The 16,909-nt window shown below is 43.3% G+C and overlaps 1 protein-coding gene across 1 annotated transcript in view; it reads right to left on the reverse strand.

Annotated features, from left to right (window-relative positions):
* The window catches only part of EDARADD (EDAR associated via death domain), a 107,817-nt gene extending 94,307 nt beyond the window's left edge, over positions 1 to 13,510 (reverse strand). The window contains exons 1-2 of the mRNA XM_061162980.1: positions 13,434 to 13,510; positions 12,929 to 13,269 (exon numbers count right to left, since the gene is read on the reverse strand). Coding sequence (XP_061018963.1) covers positions 12,929 to 13,269; positions 13,434 to 13,510 — 418 coding nt within the window. The remainder of the gene's footprint in view (positions 1 to 12,928; positions 13,270 to 13,433) is intronic.
* Positions 13,511 to 16,909: the final 3,399 nt, after the last annotated feature.

Consider the following 16,909-nt stretch of genomic DNA (forward strand, 5'->3'; position numbering starts at 1 on the left):
TATCATGGTAATCCAAGTCTATGCCCTGATCAGTGATGCTGAAGAAGCTGAAGTTGAACAGTTCTATGAAGACCTACAAGACCTTCTAGAACTAACAGCCAAAAAAGATGTCCTCTTCATTATAGGGGACTGGAATGCAAAAGTGGGAAGTTAAGAGATACCTGGAGTAACGCAAATTTGGCCTGTACAAAATGAAGCAGGCAAAGGATAACAGAGTCTTGCCAAAAGAATGCACTGGTCATAGCAAACACCCTCTTCCAACATCACAAGAGAAGACTCTACACAAAGACACCACCAGACAATCAATACCAAAATCAGATTGATTATATTCTTCACAGCCAAAGATGGAGAAGCTCTATATAGTCAGCAAAAACAAGACCGGGAGCTGACTGTAGCTCAGATCGTGAACTCCTTATTGCCAAATTCAGACTTAAACGGAAGAAAGTAGGGAAAACCATTAGACCATTCAGGTATAACCTAAATCAGATCCCTTATGATTATACAGTGGAAGTGAGAAATAGATTTAAGGGACTAGATTTGATAGACAGTGTTTGATGAACTATGGACGGAGGTTTGTGACATTGTACAGGATGCAGTGATCAAGACCATCCCCAAGAAAAAGAAATGCAAAAATGCAAAATGGTTGTCTGAGGAGGCCTTACCAATAACTGAGAAAAGAAAAGTGAAAGGCAAAGGAGGAAAGGAAAGGTATACCCACCTGAAAGCAGAATTCCAAAGAATGGCAAGGAGAGATAAGGAAGCCTTCCTCAGAAATCAATGCAAAGAAATAGAGGAAAACAACAGAATGGGAAAGACTAGAGATCTCTTCAAGAAAATTAGAGATACCAAGGGAACATTTCATGCAAAAATGGGCTCAATAAAGGACAGAAATGGTACGGACCTAACAGAAGCAGAAGATATTAAGAAAAGGTGTCAAGAATACACAGAAGAACTATATGAAAATGATCTACATGACCCAGATAAGCACAGTGGTGTGATCACTCACCTAGAGCCAGACATCCTGGAATGTGAAGTCAAGTGGGCCTTAGGAAGCATCACGATGAACAAAGCTAGTGGAGGTGATGGAATTGCAGTTGAGCTATTTTAAATCCTAAAAGATGATGCTGTGAAAGTGCTGCACTCAATATGCCAGCAAATCTGGAAAACTCAGCAGTGTCCACAAGACTGGAAAAGGTCAGTTTTCCATCCAATCTGAAAGAAAGGCAATGCCAAAGAATGCTCAAACTACCACACAATTACACTCATCTCACACACCAGCAAAGTAATGCTCAAAATCTCCAAACCAGGCTTCAACAGTACATGAATCATGAACTTCCAGATGTTCAAGCTGGATTTAGAAAAGGCAGAGGGACCAGAGATCAAATTGCTAACATCAGCTGGATCATGGAAAAAGCAAGTTCAGTTCAGTCTCTTAGTCATGTCTGACTCTTTGCGACCCCATGAACCGCAGCACGCCAGGCCTCCCTGTCCATCACCAACTCCCAGAGTCCACCCAAGCTCATGCCCATCGAGTCGGTGATGCCATCTAACCATCTCAACCTCTGTTTTCCCTTCTCCTCCTTCCCTCAATCTGCCCTAAAAGCATTAGGGTGTTTTCAAATGAGTCAGCTCTTCGCATCAGGTGGCCAAAGTATTGGAGTTTCAGCTTCAGCATCAGTCCTTCCAATGAATACTCAGGACTAATCTCCTTTAGGATGGACTGGTTGGATCTCCTTGCAGTCCAAGGGACTCTCAAGACTCTTCTCCAACACCACAGTTCAAAGGCATCAATTCTGCGCTCAGCTTTCCTTATAGCCCAACTCTCACATCCATACACGACCACTGGAAAAATCATAGCTTTGACTAGATGGACCTTTGTTGACAAAGTAATGTCTCTGCTTTTCAATATGCTGTCTAGGGTGGTCATAACTTTCCTTCCAAGGAGCAAAAGTTTTTTAATTTCATGGCTGCAGTCACCATCTGCAGTGATTTTGGAGCCCAGAAAAATAGTCAGCCACTGTTTCCCCATCTATCTGACATGAAGTGATGGGACCGGATGTCATGATCTTAGTTTTCTGAATGTTCAGTTTCAAGCCAACTTTTTCACTCTCCTCTTTTACTTTCAACCAGAGGCTCTTTAGTTCTTCTTCACTTTCTGCCATAAGGGTGGTGTCATAAGGGTGCATATCTGAGGTTATTGATATTTCTCCCGGCAATCTTGATTCCAGCTTGTGCTTCCTCCAGCCCAGCATTTCTCATGATGTACTCTGCATATAAGTTAAATAAGCAGGGTGACAATATACAACCTTGATGTACTCCTTTTCCTATTTGGAACAAGTCTGTTGTTCCATGTCCAGTTATAACTGTTGCTTCCTGACCTGTATACAGGTTTCTCAAGAGGCAGGTCAGGTGGTCTGGTGTTCCCATTTCTTTCAGAATTTTCCACCATTTATTGTGATCCACACAGTCAAAGGCTTTGGCATAGTCAATAAAGCAGAAATAGATGCTTTTCTGGAACTCTCTTGCTTTTGCGATGATCCAGCGGATATTGGCAATTTGATCTCTGGTTCCTCTGCCTTTTCTAAAACCAGCTTGAATGGTTAACGGTTCATGTATTGCTAAAGCCTGGCTTGGAGAATTTTAGGCATTACTTTACTAGCATGTGAGATGAGTGCAATTGTGCAGTAGTTTGAGCATTCTTTGGGATTGCCTTTCTTTGGGATTGGATGGAAAAGTGACCTTTTCCAGTCCTGTGGCCACTGCTGAGTTTTCCAAACTTGCTTTCATATTGAGTGCAGCACTTTCACAGCATCATCTTTCAGGAGTTGAAATAGCTCAACTGGAATTCCATCACCTCCACTAGCTTTGTTCGTACTGATGCTTTCTAAGGCCCACTTGACTTCACATTCCAGGATGTCTGGCTCTAGGTGAGTGTGAGTGATCACACCATTGTGATTATCTGGGTCATTCCAGAAAAATATCTACTTCTGCTATATTGACTACATCAATGCCTTTGACTGTGTGGATCACAACAAACTGTGGAAAATTCTGAAAGAAATGGGAATACCAGACTACCTGACCTGCCTCCTGAGAAATCTGTATGCAGATCAAGAAGCAACAGTTAGAACTGGACATGGAACAACAGACTTGTTCCAAATAGGAAAAGGAGTACATCAAGGCTGTATATTGTCACCCTGCTTATTTAACTCATATGCAGAGTACATCATGAGAAATGCTGGGCTGGAGGAAGCACAAGCTGGAATCAAGATTGCCGGGAGAAATATCAATAACCTCAGATATGCACCCTTATGACACCACCCTTATGGCAGAAAGTGAAGAAGAACTGAAGAGCCTCTGGTTGAAAGTAAAAGAGGAGAGTGAAAAAGTTGGCTTGAAACTGAACATTCAGAAAACTAAGATCATGGCATCCGGTCCCATCACTTAATGACAAACAGATGTGGAAACAATGGAAACAGTGAGAGACTTTATTCTGGGGGGCTCCAAAATCATTGCTGACAGTGACTGCAGCCATGAAATCAAAAGGCACTTGCTCCTTGGAAGAAAAACTATGACCAACCTAGACAGCATATTAAAAAGCAGAGACATTACTTTACCAACAAAGGTCCATCTAGTCAAAACTATGGTTTTTCCAGTAGTCATGTGGATGTGAGAGTTGGACTATAAAGAAAGGTGAGTGCCAAAGAATTGATGCTATTGAACTGTGGTGTTGGAGAAGACTCTTGAGAGTCCCTTGGACTGCAAGGAAAGCCAACCAGTCCATCCTAAAGGAGATCAGTCCTGAGTGGTCATTGGAAGGACTGATGCTGAAGCAGAAACTCCAATACTTTGGCCACCTGATGCAAAGAACTCACTCATTGGAAAAGACCCTGATGCTGGGAAAGATTGAAGTTAGGAGAAGGGGATGACAGAGGATGAGATGGTTGGATGGCATCACCGATTCGATGGACATGAGTTTTAGTAAGCACCGGGAGTTGGTGATGGACAGGGAAGCCTGGCGTGCTGCAGTCCATGCGGTTGCAAAGAGTCAGACACAACTGAGCGAGTGAACTGAACTGAACTGAACTTTAATATCAAATATTAATTTAATGTTAAATATTTCCCAGTTTATATGAACCTGAAATGTATTGGGGTTAATTTCTTTTGTATTTCTGATAATTTATATATTCTGTTAATTTAATCAAATCTGTTCATTTATAAATAAATTTTGGTAATACCATTCATAGGTAAATATATATCAGGCCTATAATGTATACACAGACATATAGACAGACACAATCAGAGATCTCATTAGCTTCATTTTTAAACAGTCATGAATCAGGTATTACAATATAAAACTCACTAGTTTATAACAGTTGGAATAAGTTAAGTTTACCCATTTGATTTCCAAAAGGATTCTTTTTCCTTTTTTTTCCCAGTCTCAGGAATTAGAGATGGTCTAGACAGGATAAGAATTTCTGAGAACCCTAGGAGAACATTTACATTTCAAGGCATAGAGAGAGAAATGCAAGCTCCTCTAAAAGGACTTGTTCTCTTAGGGTCAGAGTTCTGAAAAAATGTTATATCAAGCTGACTTTCTCTAATTCTAACTGCATATGCAAAAAACTGGTATTGGATTGTCAAAAGATCCCCATTTTAGCCACTTTCAGAGCAAGATTTTCTTTAATTCCTAATTAAGTACTTGTAAGTATAAGTTTCCCTTGTACATAAACCTGGCAGGGGTATTAGTTAGAGACTGGCTTTCTGATGTCCCAAAGCTCAACATTCAGAAAACTAAGATCATGGCATCCAGCCCCATCACTTTATGACAAACAGATGGGGAAACAGTGGAAACATTGGCTGACTTTATTTTGGGGGGCTCCAAAATCACTGCAGATGGTGATTGCAGCCATGAAATTAAAAGACGCTTACTCCTTGGAAGGAAAATCATGACCAACCTAGACAGCACATTAAAAAGCAAGAGACATTACTTTGCCAACAAAGGTCCGTCTGGTCAAGGCTATGGATTTTCCAGTGGTCATGTATGGATGTGAGAGTTGGACTATAAAGAAAGCTGAGCGCCGAAAAATTGATGCTTTTGAACTGTGGTGTTGGTGAAGACTCTTGAAAGTCGCTTGGACTGCAAGGAGATCCAATCAGTCCATCCAAAAGGAGATCAGTCCTGGGTGTTCATTGGAAGGACTGATGTTGAAGCTGAAACTCCAATACTCTGGCCACCTGATGTGAAGAGCTGACTCATTGGAAAAGACGCTGATGCTGGGAAAGATTGAGGAAAGGAGGAGAAGGGGACGACAGAGGATGAGATGGTTGGATGGCATCAATGACTCAATGGACAAGGGTTTGGGTGGACTCCAGGAGTTGGTGATGGACAGTCAGGCCTAGCGTGCTGCGATTCATGGGGTTGCAGAGTCGGACACGACTGATCGACTGAACTGAACTGAACTGTTTATGAAAGACATTAGGCCAGCCTCCCACCTAATCACCCCAGTCCAGACCTCTCATTGTGTTTCAGTTGAGCAAATCCCAGAGTATTCCAACCAGGTTCCCCCAGTATTTTTTTCAACTGGGAGGCATTTTTCCCTAGTGTCTTTCAACTGGGTTCTCCCAGTATCTTTCAAAGGCGGGGGGGCGGGGGGGGGGGGGGTCAAGTACTTGTGTTTCATCACCAAATAAGATCATGAACAATAGTTGGGAGATTGGCGAACCAGGAAAGACTCACCCAAATTCATCTGGACTTGCCAAGGAGTCAGATGGGCAAAAAAGCCTGCTGGTACCAAGGCTCCTGATCCTTGTAGAGTTCAGGCAAAGGAGAGAAGTCTGCTCCAGGTCCCTTTAGAGTTGCAAAAACTTGTCAACTGAAATAAAAATGCACAACATGAGATCTGTGAGTTTCAGTTTCATTGAGAAACTTACTGAGGAATATAGCCCAGGATCTAAGAAGAGGTGGCAAGAATACACAGAAGAACTGTACAAAAAAGATCTTCATGACCCAGATAATCACAATGGTGTGATCACTCACCTAGAGCCAGACATTCTGGAATGTGAAGTCAAGTGGTCCTTAGAAAGCATCACTACGAACAAAGCTAGTGGATGTGATGGAATTCCAGCTGAGCTATTTCAGATCCTGAAAGATCTGTGAAAGTGCTGCACTCAATATGCCAGCAAATTTGGAAAACTCAGCAATGGCCACAGGACTGGAAAAGGTCAGTTTTCATTCCAATCCCTAAGAAAGGCAATCCCAAAGAATGCTCAAACTACTGCACAATTGCACTCATCTCACATGCTAGTAAAGTAATGCTCAAAATTCTCCAAGTCAGGCTTCAGAAATATGTGAACCGTGAACATCCAGATGTTCAAGCTCGTTTTAGAAAAGGCAGAGGAACCAGAGATCAAATTGCCAATATCCGCTGGATCATCGCAAAAGCAAGAGAGTTCCAGAAAAACATTTATTTCTTCTTTATTGACTATGCCAAAGCCTTCGACTGTGTGGATCACAATAAACTGTGGAAAATTCTTCAAGAGATGGGAATACCAGACCACCTGACCTGCCTCTTGAGAAACCTGTATACAGGTGAGGAAGCAACAGTTAGAACTGGAAATGGAATAACCGACTGGTTCCAAATAGGAAAAGGAGTACGTCAAGGTTGTATATTGTCACCCTGCTTATTTAACTTATATGCAGAGTACATCATGAGAAATGCTGGGCTGGAGGAACCACAAGCTGGAATCAAGATTGCTGGGAGAAATATCAATAACCTCAGATACACAGATGACACCACCCTTATGGCAGAGAGTGAAGAGGAACTAAAACGCCTCTTGATAAAAATGAAAGAGGAGAGTGAAAAAGTTGGCTTAAAGCTTAACATTGAGAAAACGAAGATCATGGCATCTGGTCCCATCACCTCATGGGAAATAGATGGGGAGACAGTGGAAACAGTGTCAGACTTTATTTTTCTGGGCTCCAAAATCACTGCAGATGGTGATTGCAGCCATGAAATTAAAAGACACTTACTCCTTGGAAGGAAAGTTATGACCAACCTAGATAGCATATTAAAAAGCAGAGACATTACTTTGCCAACAAAGGTCCGTCTGGTCAAGGCTATGGTTTTTCCAATGGTCATGTATGGATGTGAGAGTTGGACTGTGAAGAAAGCTGAGCACCGAAAAATTGATGCTTTTGAACTGTGGTGTTGGAGAAGACTCTTGAGAGTCCCTTGGATTGCAAGGAGATCCAACCAGTCCACTCTAAAGGAGATCAGTCCTGGGTGTTCATTGGAAGGACTGATGCTGAAGCTGAAACTCCAGTACTTTGGCCACCTGATGGAAAGAGCTGACTCGTTGGAAACGACCCTGATGCTGGGAGGGGTTGGGGGTCTGGAGGAGAAGGGGAGGACAGAGGATGAGATGGCTGGATGGCATCACCGACTCGATGGGCATGAGTTTGGGTAAACTCCGGGAGTTTGTGATGGACAGGGAGGCCTGGGGTGCTGCGGTTCATGGGGTCGCACAGAGTCGGACACGACTGAGTGACTGAACTGAACTGAATTTATTTATTTTAATTGGAGGCTAATTACTTTACAATATTATGGTGGGTTTTCCATACATTGACATGAATCAGCCACAGGTGAACATGGGTACCCCATCCCGAAACCCCCACCCACATCCCTCCCCATCCCATCCCTCTGAACTGAACTGAACTGATAGCCCAGAATACAGCCTCTCAGATAGGCTTCAGGCACTGAGGTAGGGGGAGAGGTCAGTTTATTCATGATTTTGGAGAAGGGGTATGTGCAATTAAACACATATCTCAGGAGGAGGTTACTGCTAGTCATGGGGCACAAAGATCTCAGTTAATGATTTTAGTGCTTTCTAAGCATGGGAATATACCAAGAAAATTGGGTTCGTAACATTTTCTCCTGAAAATATCTGACTACCTGCAGCCCTTTTCTGATAGTTTTCCCAGCGCACAGAGTACCTCATTCCTGATCCAGGGGTGTTGAAGGTCAGTGACTGCAGTGGCTAATGACCTAGCCCTTATAGGGCTGAACGGTGAGTGACATTCTCTAATTGGCAATGTATTATACTAAATGTATATTGCATTGTTTTTCATTCGGTCCTTAAAAAAAAACTGTATAATTTATTAATATAATTTTTATAGATGAGGAACTTGGGCTTAAAGGGGTTAATTAATTTGTCCAAGGTCACATACCCAACAAGTGATAATGCTGGGGTTTGGCCCTAAGTGTGGCTTCCAACATTCTAGGCTTCTCTCGTACTCTGACATTTTCAACTAAAAATCCCTGGGTTTCTCATGGCACTTTAATGTGTGTGAGTCATTTGTGCACAATCCAGGATGTGTTTCCTGGGTAGGAGATGCAAAACCTACTTGGCATTTGAGGTCAGTACATTATAGGAATAAATTGTGCTTGTGTCTAGGCTTTTAAGTATCTAAATGACTGAGACTTTGTCTTCAAAAGGGAAAAATAACAGCCTTGTAAAACAGGATTACCAGTACAGAGCTGAGTGTCTTAGAATCTTTAAGCCTCAGAACACAGAGAGCAGAAGAGAAAAAATGTTTCTAGGTACAAGAGAATTAATGAGCTCCAAAGGAAAGAGCCTGTCCTTTTGCTTAGCAACACCAAAAGCTGATTATTTAGTGCTTGCTCTCTGGGCAAAAGGCAGAAAAACCAAGTGATGAAAAGATACCACCTCATTTAACAGGCACTTAAAGCATTATCACACATGCTACTTTACCAAAAATAGTCTCCATTTTAAACACTAACCTTAGTTGAACACCAAGTGTCTTATGCATGCTGGGTGCTCAACAGACCCACAGTCTCAGAATAATTTTTATCACCACCTAAGATAGCTGTGTACAAATACAGATTGAGAAAGTAAGGCCAAGAGATGAACAACTGGCCCGAGCTCACACAGTTCTTTTCAGTAGAGCTGAAACAGAGCCTAGGTCGTGGTAGGTAACAACCCTGGACTCCGAAGTCAGACTGCCTCAATCAACTGAGGCAACCTTAAGAGTTGAGGGTTCAGCTCTTACATTTAGTGATAGAGTTACCCAGGCCAGTGTACTTGATCATGCCTGACTCATAGAGTTATAGTGAATGGTCCTGTGATAATACAAAGGAAAGACTAGCCACGTGGTACATGAGCTCTCTGTAAATTCACTGCCCTTAATGCCATTATTACTGACCAGTTTCTCTGAGCACCCTCTACCACATAGATTGACAGTTCTACACAGCTTGACAGCTCTTTCTTTCTTTCTTTTTTTAAAGTTTTTTTCTGTTTTATGTGGACGATTGTTAAAGTCTTTATTGAATTTGTTACAATATTGCTTCTGTTTTTTTTTTCTTATGCTTTGGTTTTTTTTAGCTTTAAGGTGTGTGGGATCTTAGCTCCCCGACTTAGGATTGAACCTCCCTCCTTGCATTGGAAGGTGAAGCCTTTACCACTGGACCACTGGGGAAGTCCCATGACAGCTCTTTCAACAATGTCTTGAAGGCTACCAGACTAGCCATGCCAAAGTATGACTCTTTGGCACATGGATTACCTTCAGCTACAGGGGGCTTCCCTCACAGCTCAGGTGGTAAAGAATCAATCCGCCTGCAATGCAGAAGACCCCAGTTCGATTCCTGGGTTGGGAAGATCTGCTGAAGAAGGGATAGGCTACCCACTCCAGTATTCTTGGGCTTCCCTTGTGGCTCAGCTGGTAAAGAATCCACCTGCAATGTGGGAGACCTGGGTTCAATCCCTGGGTTGGGAAGATGCCCTGGAGAAGGGAATGGCTACCCACTCCAGTATTCTGGCCTAGAGAATTCCATGGACTATACAGTCCATCGGGTCACAGAGTGTCGGACACAACTGAGCGACTTTCACTTTCACAGGGAATTAAGAGCCAACAGATGCAGGAAAAGTGCCTTACCTCCCCTTAACTGACTATAATAGAGTATACATTTCCTCATAAAGGAAATTTCTGGGACTTTCTTTTTGGTCCAGTGCTTAAGACTCTACAATTCGAATGCAGGGCGAAGTGTTCCATCCCTGGTTAGGGAACTAAGATCCCACATGCACATGGTGAGGCCAAAAAATACAAATAAAAGAGAAAAATGCATACATATGGAATGTAGAAAGATGGTAATGATGACCCTATATGCAAGACAGCAAAAGAGATACAGATATAAATAACAGACTGCAGTCTTTAACAGACTCCTTTGGACTCTGAGGGAGAAGGTGATGGTGGGATGATTTGAGAGAATAGCACTGAAACATGTATATTACCATATGTGAAATAGATCACCAGTCCAAGTTCAAGGTATGAAACAGGGCACTCAAAGCTGGTGCACTGGGACAACCCAGAGGGATGGGGTGGGCAGGGAGTTGGGAGGCGGGTTCAGGATGGGGGACACATGTTCACCCGTGGCTGATTCACATCAATGTATGGAAAACCCACCACAATATTGTAAACTAATTAGCTTCTAATTAAAATAAATAAATTCAGTTCAGTTCAGTCGCTCAGTCATGTCCAACTCTTTGCGACCCCTGCACGCCAGGCCTCCCTGTCCATCACCAACTCCCGGAGTCCACCCAAACCCATGTCCATTGTGTCAGTGATGCCATCCAACCATCTCATCCTCCATTGTCCCCTTCTCCTCCTGCCTTCAATCTTTCCCAGCATTAGGGTCTTTTCAAATCAGCTCTTCCCATCAGGTGGCCAAAGTACTGGAGTTTCAGCTTCAACATCAGTCCTTCCAATGAACACCCAGGACTGATCTCTTTTAGGATGGACTGGTTGGATCTCCTTGCAGTCCAAGGGACTCTCAAGAGTCTTCTCCAACACCACAGTTCAAAAGCATCAATTCTTCGGCACTCAGCTTTCTTTATAGTCCAACTCTCACATCCATACATGACCACTGGAAAAACCATAGCCTTGATTAGATGAACCTTTGTTGACAAAGTAATATGCTGTCTAGGTTGGTCATAACTTTCCTTCCAAGGAGTAAGTGTCTTTTAATTTCATGGCTGCAATCACCATCTGCAGTGATTTTGGAGTCTAGAAAAATAAAGTCAGCCACTGTTTCCCCATCTGCCATGAAGTGATGGGACTGGATGCCATGATCTTAGTTTTCTGAATGTTGAGCTTTAAGCCAACATTTTTACTCTCCTCTTTCACTTTCATCAAGAGGCTCTTTAGTTCTTCTTTACTTTCTGCCATAAGGGTGGTGTCATCTGCATATCTGAGGTTATTGATATTTCTCCCAGCAATCTCGATTCCAGCTTGTGCTTCCTCCAGCCCAGCATTTCTCATGATGTACTCTGCATATAAGTTAAATAAGCAGGGTGACAAATAAAAGAGGAAATTTCCAATTGTAAAGTTGCTTCAGTGTCAGGAAGAGGACCACCCCCAGAGACAACTCTGATCATCTGAGACCCTTAACTGCACAATATATTTCCTCCCTTCAACTTCTCCTAACTTGCCTCTACTCTCTCAGAAGTGCTGAACTTTTTTCCCTATGTTTAGTCTAAAACAGTCTTTAAGCCTCAATCACTTGGTCATGACTGAAGCGATTTAGCAGCAGCAGCACTTGGCCACAATCTCGAATGTATTTTCCTTGTGGAACTCTAACACATCTTAATCCCCACAAGTCTTTTGTCAGTTTAATTCCCAAGGCCCTTCTCAGGTGGCACAGTGGTAAAGAATCCACCTGCCAATACAGGAGATGCAAAAGTCATGGGTTTGATCCCTGGGCCAGGAAAAATCCCCTGGAGTAGGATATGGCAACCCACTCCAGTATTCTTGCCTGGAGAACCCCGTGGACAGAGGAGCCTGGCGGGCTATAGTCCACAGGGTCACGAAGAGGCGGACACGACTGGGCAACTGCATACACACACACACACAGCTGGAGAACCTAGCTGGGCAGAAGAAAAAGGTTTTTGCCTCCTGTACAATCTGCTTGAAATAAAGTATTTGTTGGGCTCACCTATTAAGGAGAAAATTCTGGGTTGTTTTGAAATACTCCCGCCAAACTTGTAACCTAGCAGGACCCTATAGGGCCTTGCCGGAAGAGGACCACCCCCGCCATGTCCTCTGTCTACTTATCTGTAGAGAAACTTTAGCCTCCTAGGTCTTCCCCAAGTTTCAAAGAGTGAATTTAATCAGAGAAGTGAGAAAATACAGAAAGGAAAACAGTCAAACAAGACAAAATAATAATAGTTTAGCCATTAAATAAAGTCAAGAAACTAAAGATTCCTTTAGTTCCTTCTCAAGGGCTATAGATACTATTCTGAGCCATACACTTTAAGTTGTTTTGGGGATACTGAAACCCTTACCAGGTAGAAGTTAACCACATGCTGCCAAGCACATAGACCCCCAGACTGGTTGGAACCAGAAGGCTGATGACGGTAACTCTCAATTTCCTCACTATCAACCACTAAGAAGAATGTACAGGAGCTAATCAAAAACCCCACCACCCCTCTCCCTCACCCAGTCTTTAAAAACCTTTGGCCAAAAGCCTGCAAGGAGTTTGGTCTTTTAAGCACTAGAGGTCCCGGACCCCTTCCTAATAAGCACCTTATATAAACCTGCACTTTCCTTCACCACCACTAGGTGTCAGTAGGTTGACTTTACTGCTAAGCTCCTGCGGGCTAGGGGACCCAAGTTTGGTGCCCTAACGAAAAACCAATAGAAAGTTGTCAGCGACCAGAACTTGGGATTGGAATACTTTGTCACAACCTGAACTTGAACTAGGTTCATTCAGGGATTTTATCAAGAGAAAGACTGCAGAACGGGGCAGACAGCTTCCTTACAGGAGATTCATGTGTGGCAGTTTCATCCGGCAGTCGTGTGAGCAAGGCAACTTGTGAGTAGGTCTTGGTCCTTGTGCTTGCAAATATGGGCTACGCAGGTGCCCGGTTTCTGAAAGCAGCCTCTGTTTACAGTAAGACGAAGGACCGGAGGACAATCCTATTTTCCGAAAGTTCAAGCCAAACCGTGGGCCCTCAGGGCTGTGTGAGTTCAGGGCAGAAGCGCAGTATTTAGAGCTTCTAAAGAAGGAGGCGGGACTGCGAGGACGGCAGGTCGGGTGGCAGGGGGCGCCGTTCCATGCGCCCGCACCTCCTTGTTTCGGATGCCCGCGGGGTCCCGCCTCTTTCGCTGAGCTGGCGCAGGAGGCCGGGGAGCTGAGCAGCCCCCTCAGCTGTTCAGTTTCTGGGTTTGCTCGGCCGCAGGCCCCGCCTTCCTTCCTGGGGCGGATTTAGCGGGCCCAGAACCACAATTCCCACAAGGCGCCGCGCTCTGGGGGGGCGTGGCCAGGAGGGGCGTGGCCAGGAGGGAGAGCGTGGCCTCGGCGGCGGGAAGATCAGCGATGCTAAGAGAGTCTTGGTGCTTACCTTCTCGGCTTCCCTACCGGGCTTCCCAGAGCTGGGGAGCTTTCTCATCCTTGGGGTGATGTCTGATCCTCTGACCCCTAGAGTCACTCGACATCTGGGAGCGTCGCCTCAGACAGGAGCTCGACGGGCAGCATGTGCCAAAGAGTTGTGTGGGAAGCCCAGGGTGGGGACCGTGTAACATGGAAGCTGCTGACGGTCCTGGACTTCGTGGGGGAACCTGTCTGAGACCCAGGAAGTTACAGGTGCTGGTACGGGAATCCCAGGGAAAACTGGGGCCAAAACCAGCACTGCGAGCCGGAAGCCAGCAATAAGAGTAAAGAAAGTGAAAGTCGCTCAGTCGTGTCCCACTCTCTGGGACCCCATGGACTAAGTAGCCCATGGAATTCTCCAGGCCAGACTACTGGAGTGGGTAGCCGTTCCCTTCTTCAGGGGATCTTCCCAACCTAGGGATTGAACCCAGGTCTCCCACATTGCAGGCAGATTCTTTATCAGCTGAGCCATCAGGGAAGCCAAAGAATATTGGAGTGGGTAGCCTATCCCTTCTCTAGCAGACCTTCCCAACCCAGGAAACGAACCAGGGTCTCCTGCATTGCAGGCGGATTCTTTACCTGCTGAGCTACCAGGGAGGCCCAGAAGCCAGCAATAACTCTGGGGAAAATCCCAACCTCTAAGATGCTTGAATTTTGGCAATGAAGATAAGCAGGAAAGTTGACAGTGGAATCAATGTGATGTCTGTGGAGCAATACTGAAACTTTTAGATTTGTCCTCCAGATCTTTCTTAGCTATCATTCATAGCTTTTATCCTTTCATCCCTTGTGTTGCATTCTGAGAGAATACCTTGGCTTGGTATTCCAGCTGTCTGGTTTGATTTTCAGTAGTGGCCATTCTGCTATTCAACCCATCTCTTTCAGTAGCTGTTTGTATTTCCAATCTCTGGTTAACTTATTTTCATAACTGCCTGCTCTCATTTTGTGATGTGATATTCTTGTTTATCCCTGTGATTATTTAAATAATGCTGATTTTAAGGTCCTAATCACTTAAAAAAGTTTCCTCAGGTGTAAATTCTCTTTTAAAAAAAGAAGAAAATGTATATTGAAGTTGTTCTTTTTTGTTTTGATTTTCTTGAAATATTTGAGATTGTTGGTTTATGTGTCACTCTTTTTTTTTTTTTTTTTTTTTTGTACCCAAGAACCCTAATTTTTACTCTTTGCAGAGGGAAGAGGGATAAGGAGAGGACACTGGGGTTTAAATATTTTTTTCTTTTAATGAAAGTGGAAAGAAGCAAGATTCGTAGCCTAGTGACTATCTGGGGAATCCCATCCTTCCTAAACCTGGGATTTTGTGTATTTCTCTTACTGAAACTCTCATACTCTTTGCTCCTAGCTGGAAGCAGAGATCCCATCTTCTGCTCCCTGAGAGCTTGTATTTTGTGAAGCCTCTTGTTCTGTTATCACAACTAGTTACCTTTCTGTTTCCCTTGGCTCCCTCTCTCCAGGTTTTCAACCCCCTTTCCTCATGTGCGAATGGGGATGGTAGGAAAGAGTGATCCAAGGAGCCTCCCTCAATTATTTCAGTATCTTTTTTTCAGTATTTAAAAGGGAACCAACAATCCTCACTAGGATTCTCAAAAGATGAATGAAAAACAATGCCAGTAATAAATCTGCTATAGACATGAAAAGGCATCTGTTCTTTATATTGCATATAAATTTTTTTAATTAACATTACGTGAAACATAAGAATTAGCTTGAGGTAATCATTTCGAAGGGCTTCCCCGGTGGCTCAGATAGTAGAGACTCTGCCTCCAATGTAAGATACTCAGGATCAGTCAGTCTCTGGATCGGGAAGATCCCCTGGAGAAGGAGATGGCTACCCAATCCAGTATTCTTGCCTGGAAAATTCCATGGACAGAGGAACCTGGTGGGACACAGTCCATGGGGTTACAAAGATTCTGACATGGCTGAGCGACTTTCACTTCCCGTCACTTCAATCATTTGAAAACTGATGTCCATACACTTTTATATCTTAGTAAACAAAGATGCTGTAGGGTCTTACTGATCATTCTTACTCTATATAAGAACTCTCGGAGTTCTGTTAAGATAACACCATCCATTTAAAAAAAAAAAAAGGTAAAACTGGAACAGTGATCAAGCATTAACTCCTATTTGTGCCCTGAACCCCTGATGGTGGGCATAATTAAAAATTTGAATATTTACCCTTTAAATTAAGAACTTTGAGGGTCTGTTGTTTCAGCACATAAGCACTTCATTGACAAAGGTGTGATTTTCATCATTCTTTAAGCGGGTAGAAGAGGACACACAAAAATAAAGATACTGTTTAGTTTTAGGTAAAAAATAAATGAATAAATTATTATGGTATGTAAAACCTTTATAGTACCTAGGTTGGCATAGTGCATCCCCATTTTGAATCACAGCAAATTCGGGCTGAACAAATGCTTTTGCTTCCATAACACAGTCATCATCCTCACTCTGGATATTTCTACATCTGCTTTCACAGCTGTAGGCAGGTACCTAAGTTCCCAAGCTCCACTAACTGTAGCAAGTACAGTGTAGAATCAGACTTTATCCACTTCAGAGTTTAATCCTTTTGTGCTTTCTATTTCTCCCTTCTCTTTCAACAGCTAAGAAAACCTTGCCCAGCAAAACTTGTATTTCTGACCAGTTCATGAAAGATACAGTAAAAATACCAAAATCAGTTAATTAGCTATTACTGATTAGTATTAGCTAGTGATAATAGTGGGGACTTCCCTGGTGACTCAGCTGTAAAGAACCCACCTGCCAATTCAGGAATTGTAGGAGATGCAGTTTCAGTCCTTGGGTTGGAAAGATCCCCTGGAGAAGGAAGTGGCAACCCGCTCCAGTATTCTTGCCTGGGAAATCCCAAGGACAGAGGAGCCTGATGGGCTACAGTCCATGGGGTCGCAGAAGAGATGGACACGACTTAGCAACTAAACAACAAAACTGATAGTAATTATAGATAATTTGAAATGTTGGTGGAAACATTGATGATGAAACTCTTTTCACAGCCTGGTAATAGAGCCAGAGCACAAACAGCTCAGCTATGATGAATTTACACACACACACACACGCACTATAAATGTGTTTACCAGCTGGATTCCATTGGTGGTTTCTTCATACCCAACCCCACTCTTGCCTGGGTAGAAGAACTTCAAGCAGCTTCATAACAATCAAATAATTTTATTATTTATTTATTTTTAATTTTTTGGAACTTTTTATTTTGTATTAGGGTATAGCTGATTAACAATGTTGTCATAGTTTCAGGTGGACAGCAAAGGGACTCAGCCACACAGATACATGTTTCTATTCTCCCTCAAATCCCCCTCCTATCCAGGCTACAGCCTCACATTGAGCAGAGTTACAGCAAAGCAAATCAGCTATAAGAGGTTGGTTGGTGCCTTTTTAACCAACCACTTGGAAGCATCACTATAAACAAAGCTAGTGGAGGTGATGGAATT

This window comes from Dama dama, chromosome 15 (assembly GCF_033118175.1).
Source record: "Dama dama isolate Ldn47 chromosome 15, ASM3311817v1, whole genome shotgun sequence".
NCBI lineage: Eukaryota > Metazoa > Chordata > Mammalia > Artiodactyla > Cervidae > Dama > Dama dama.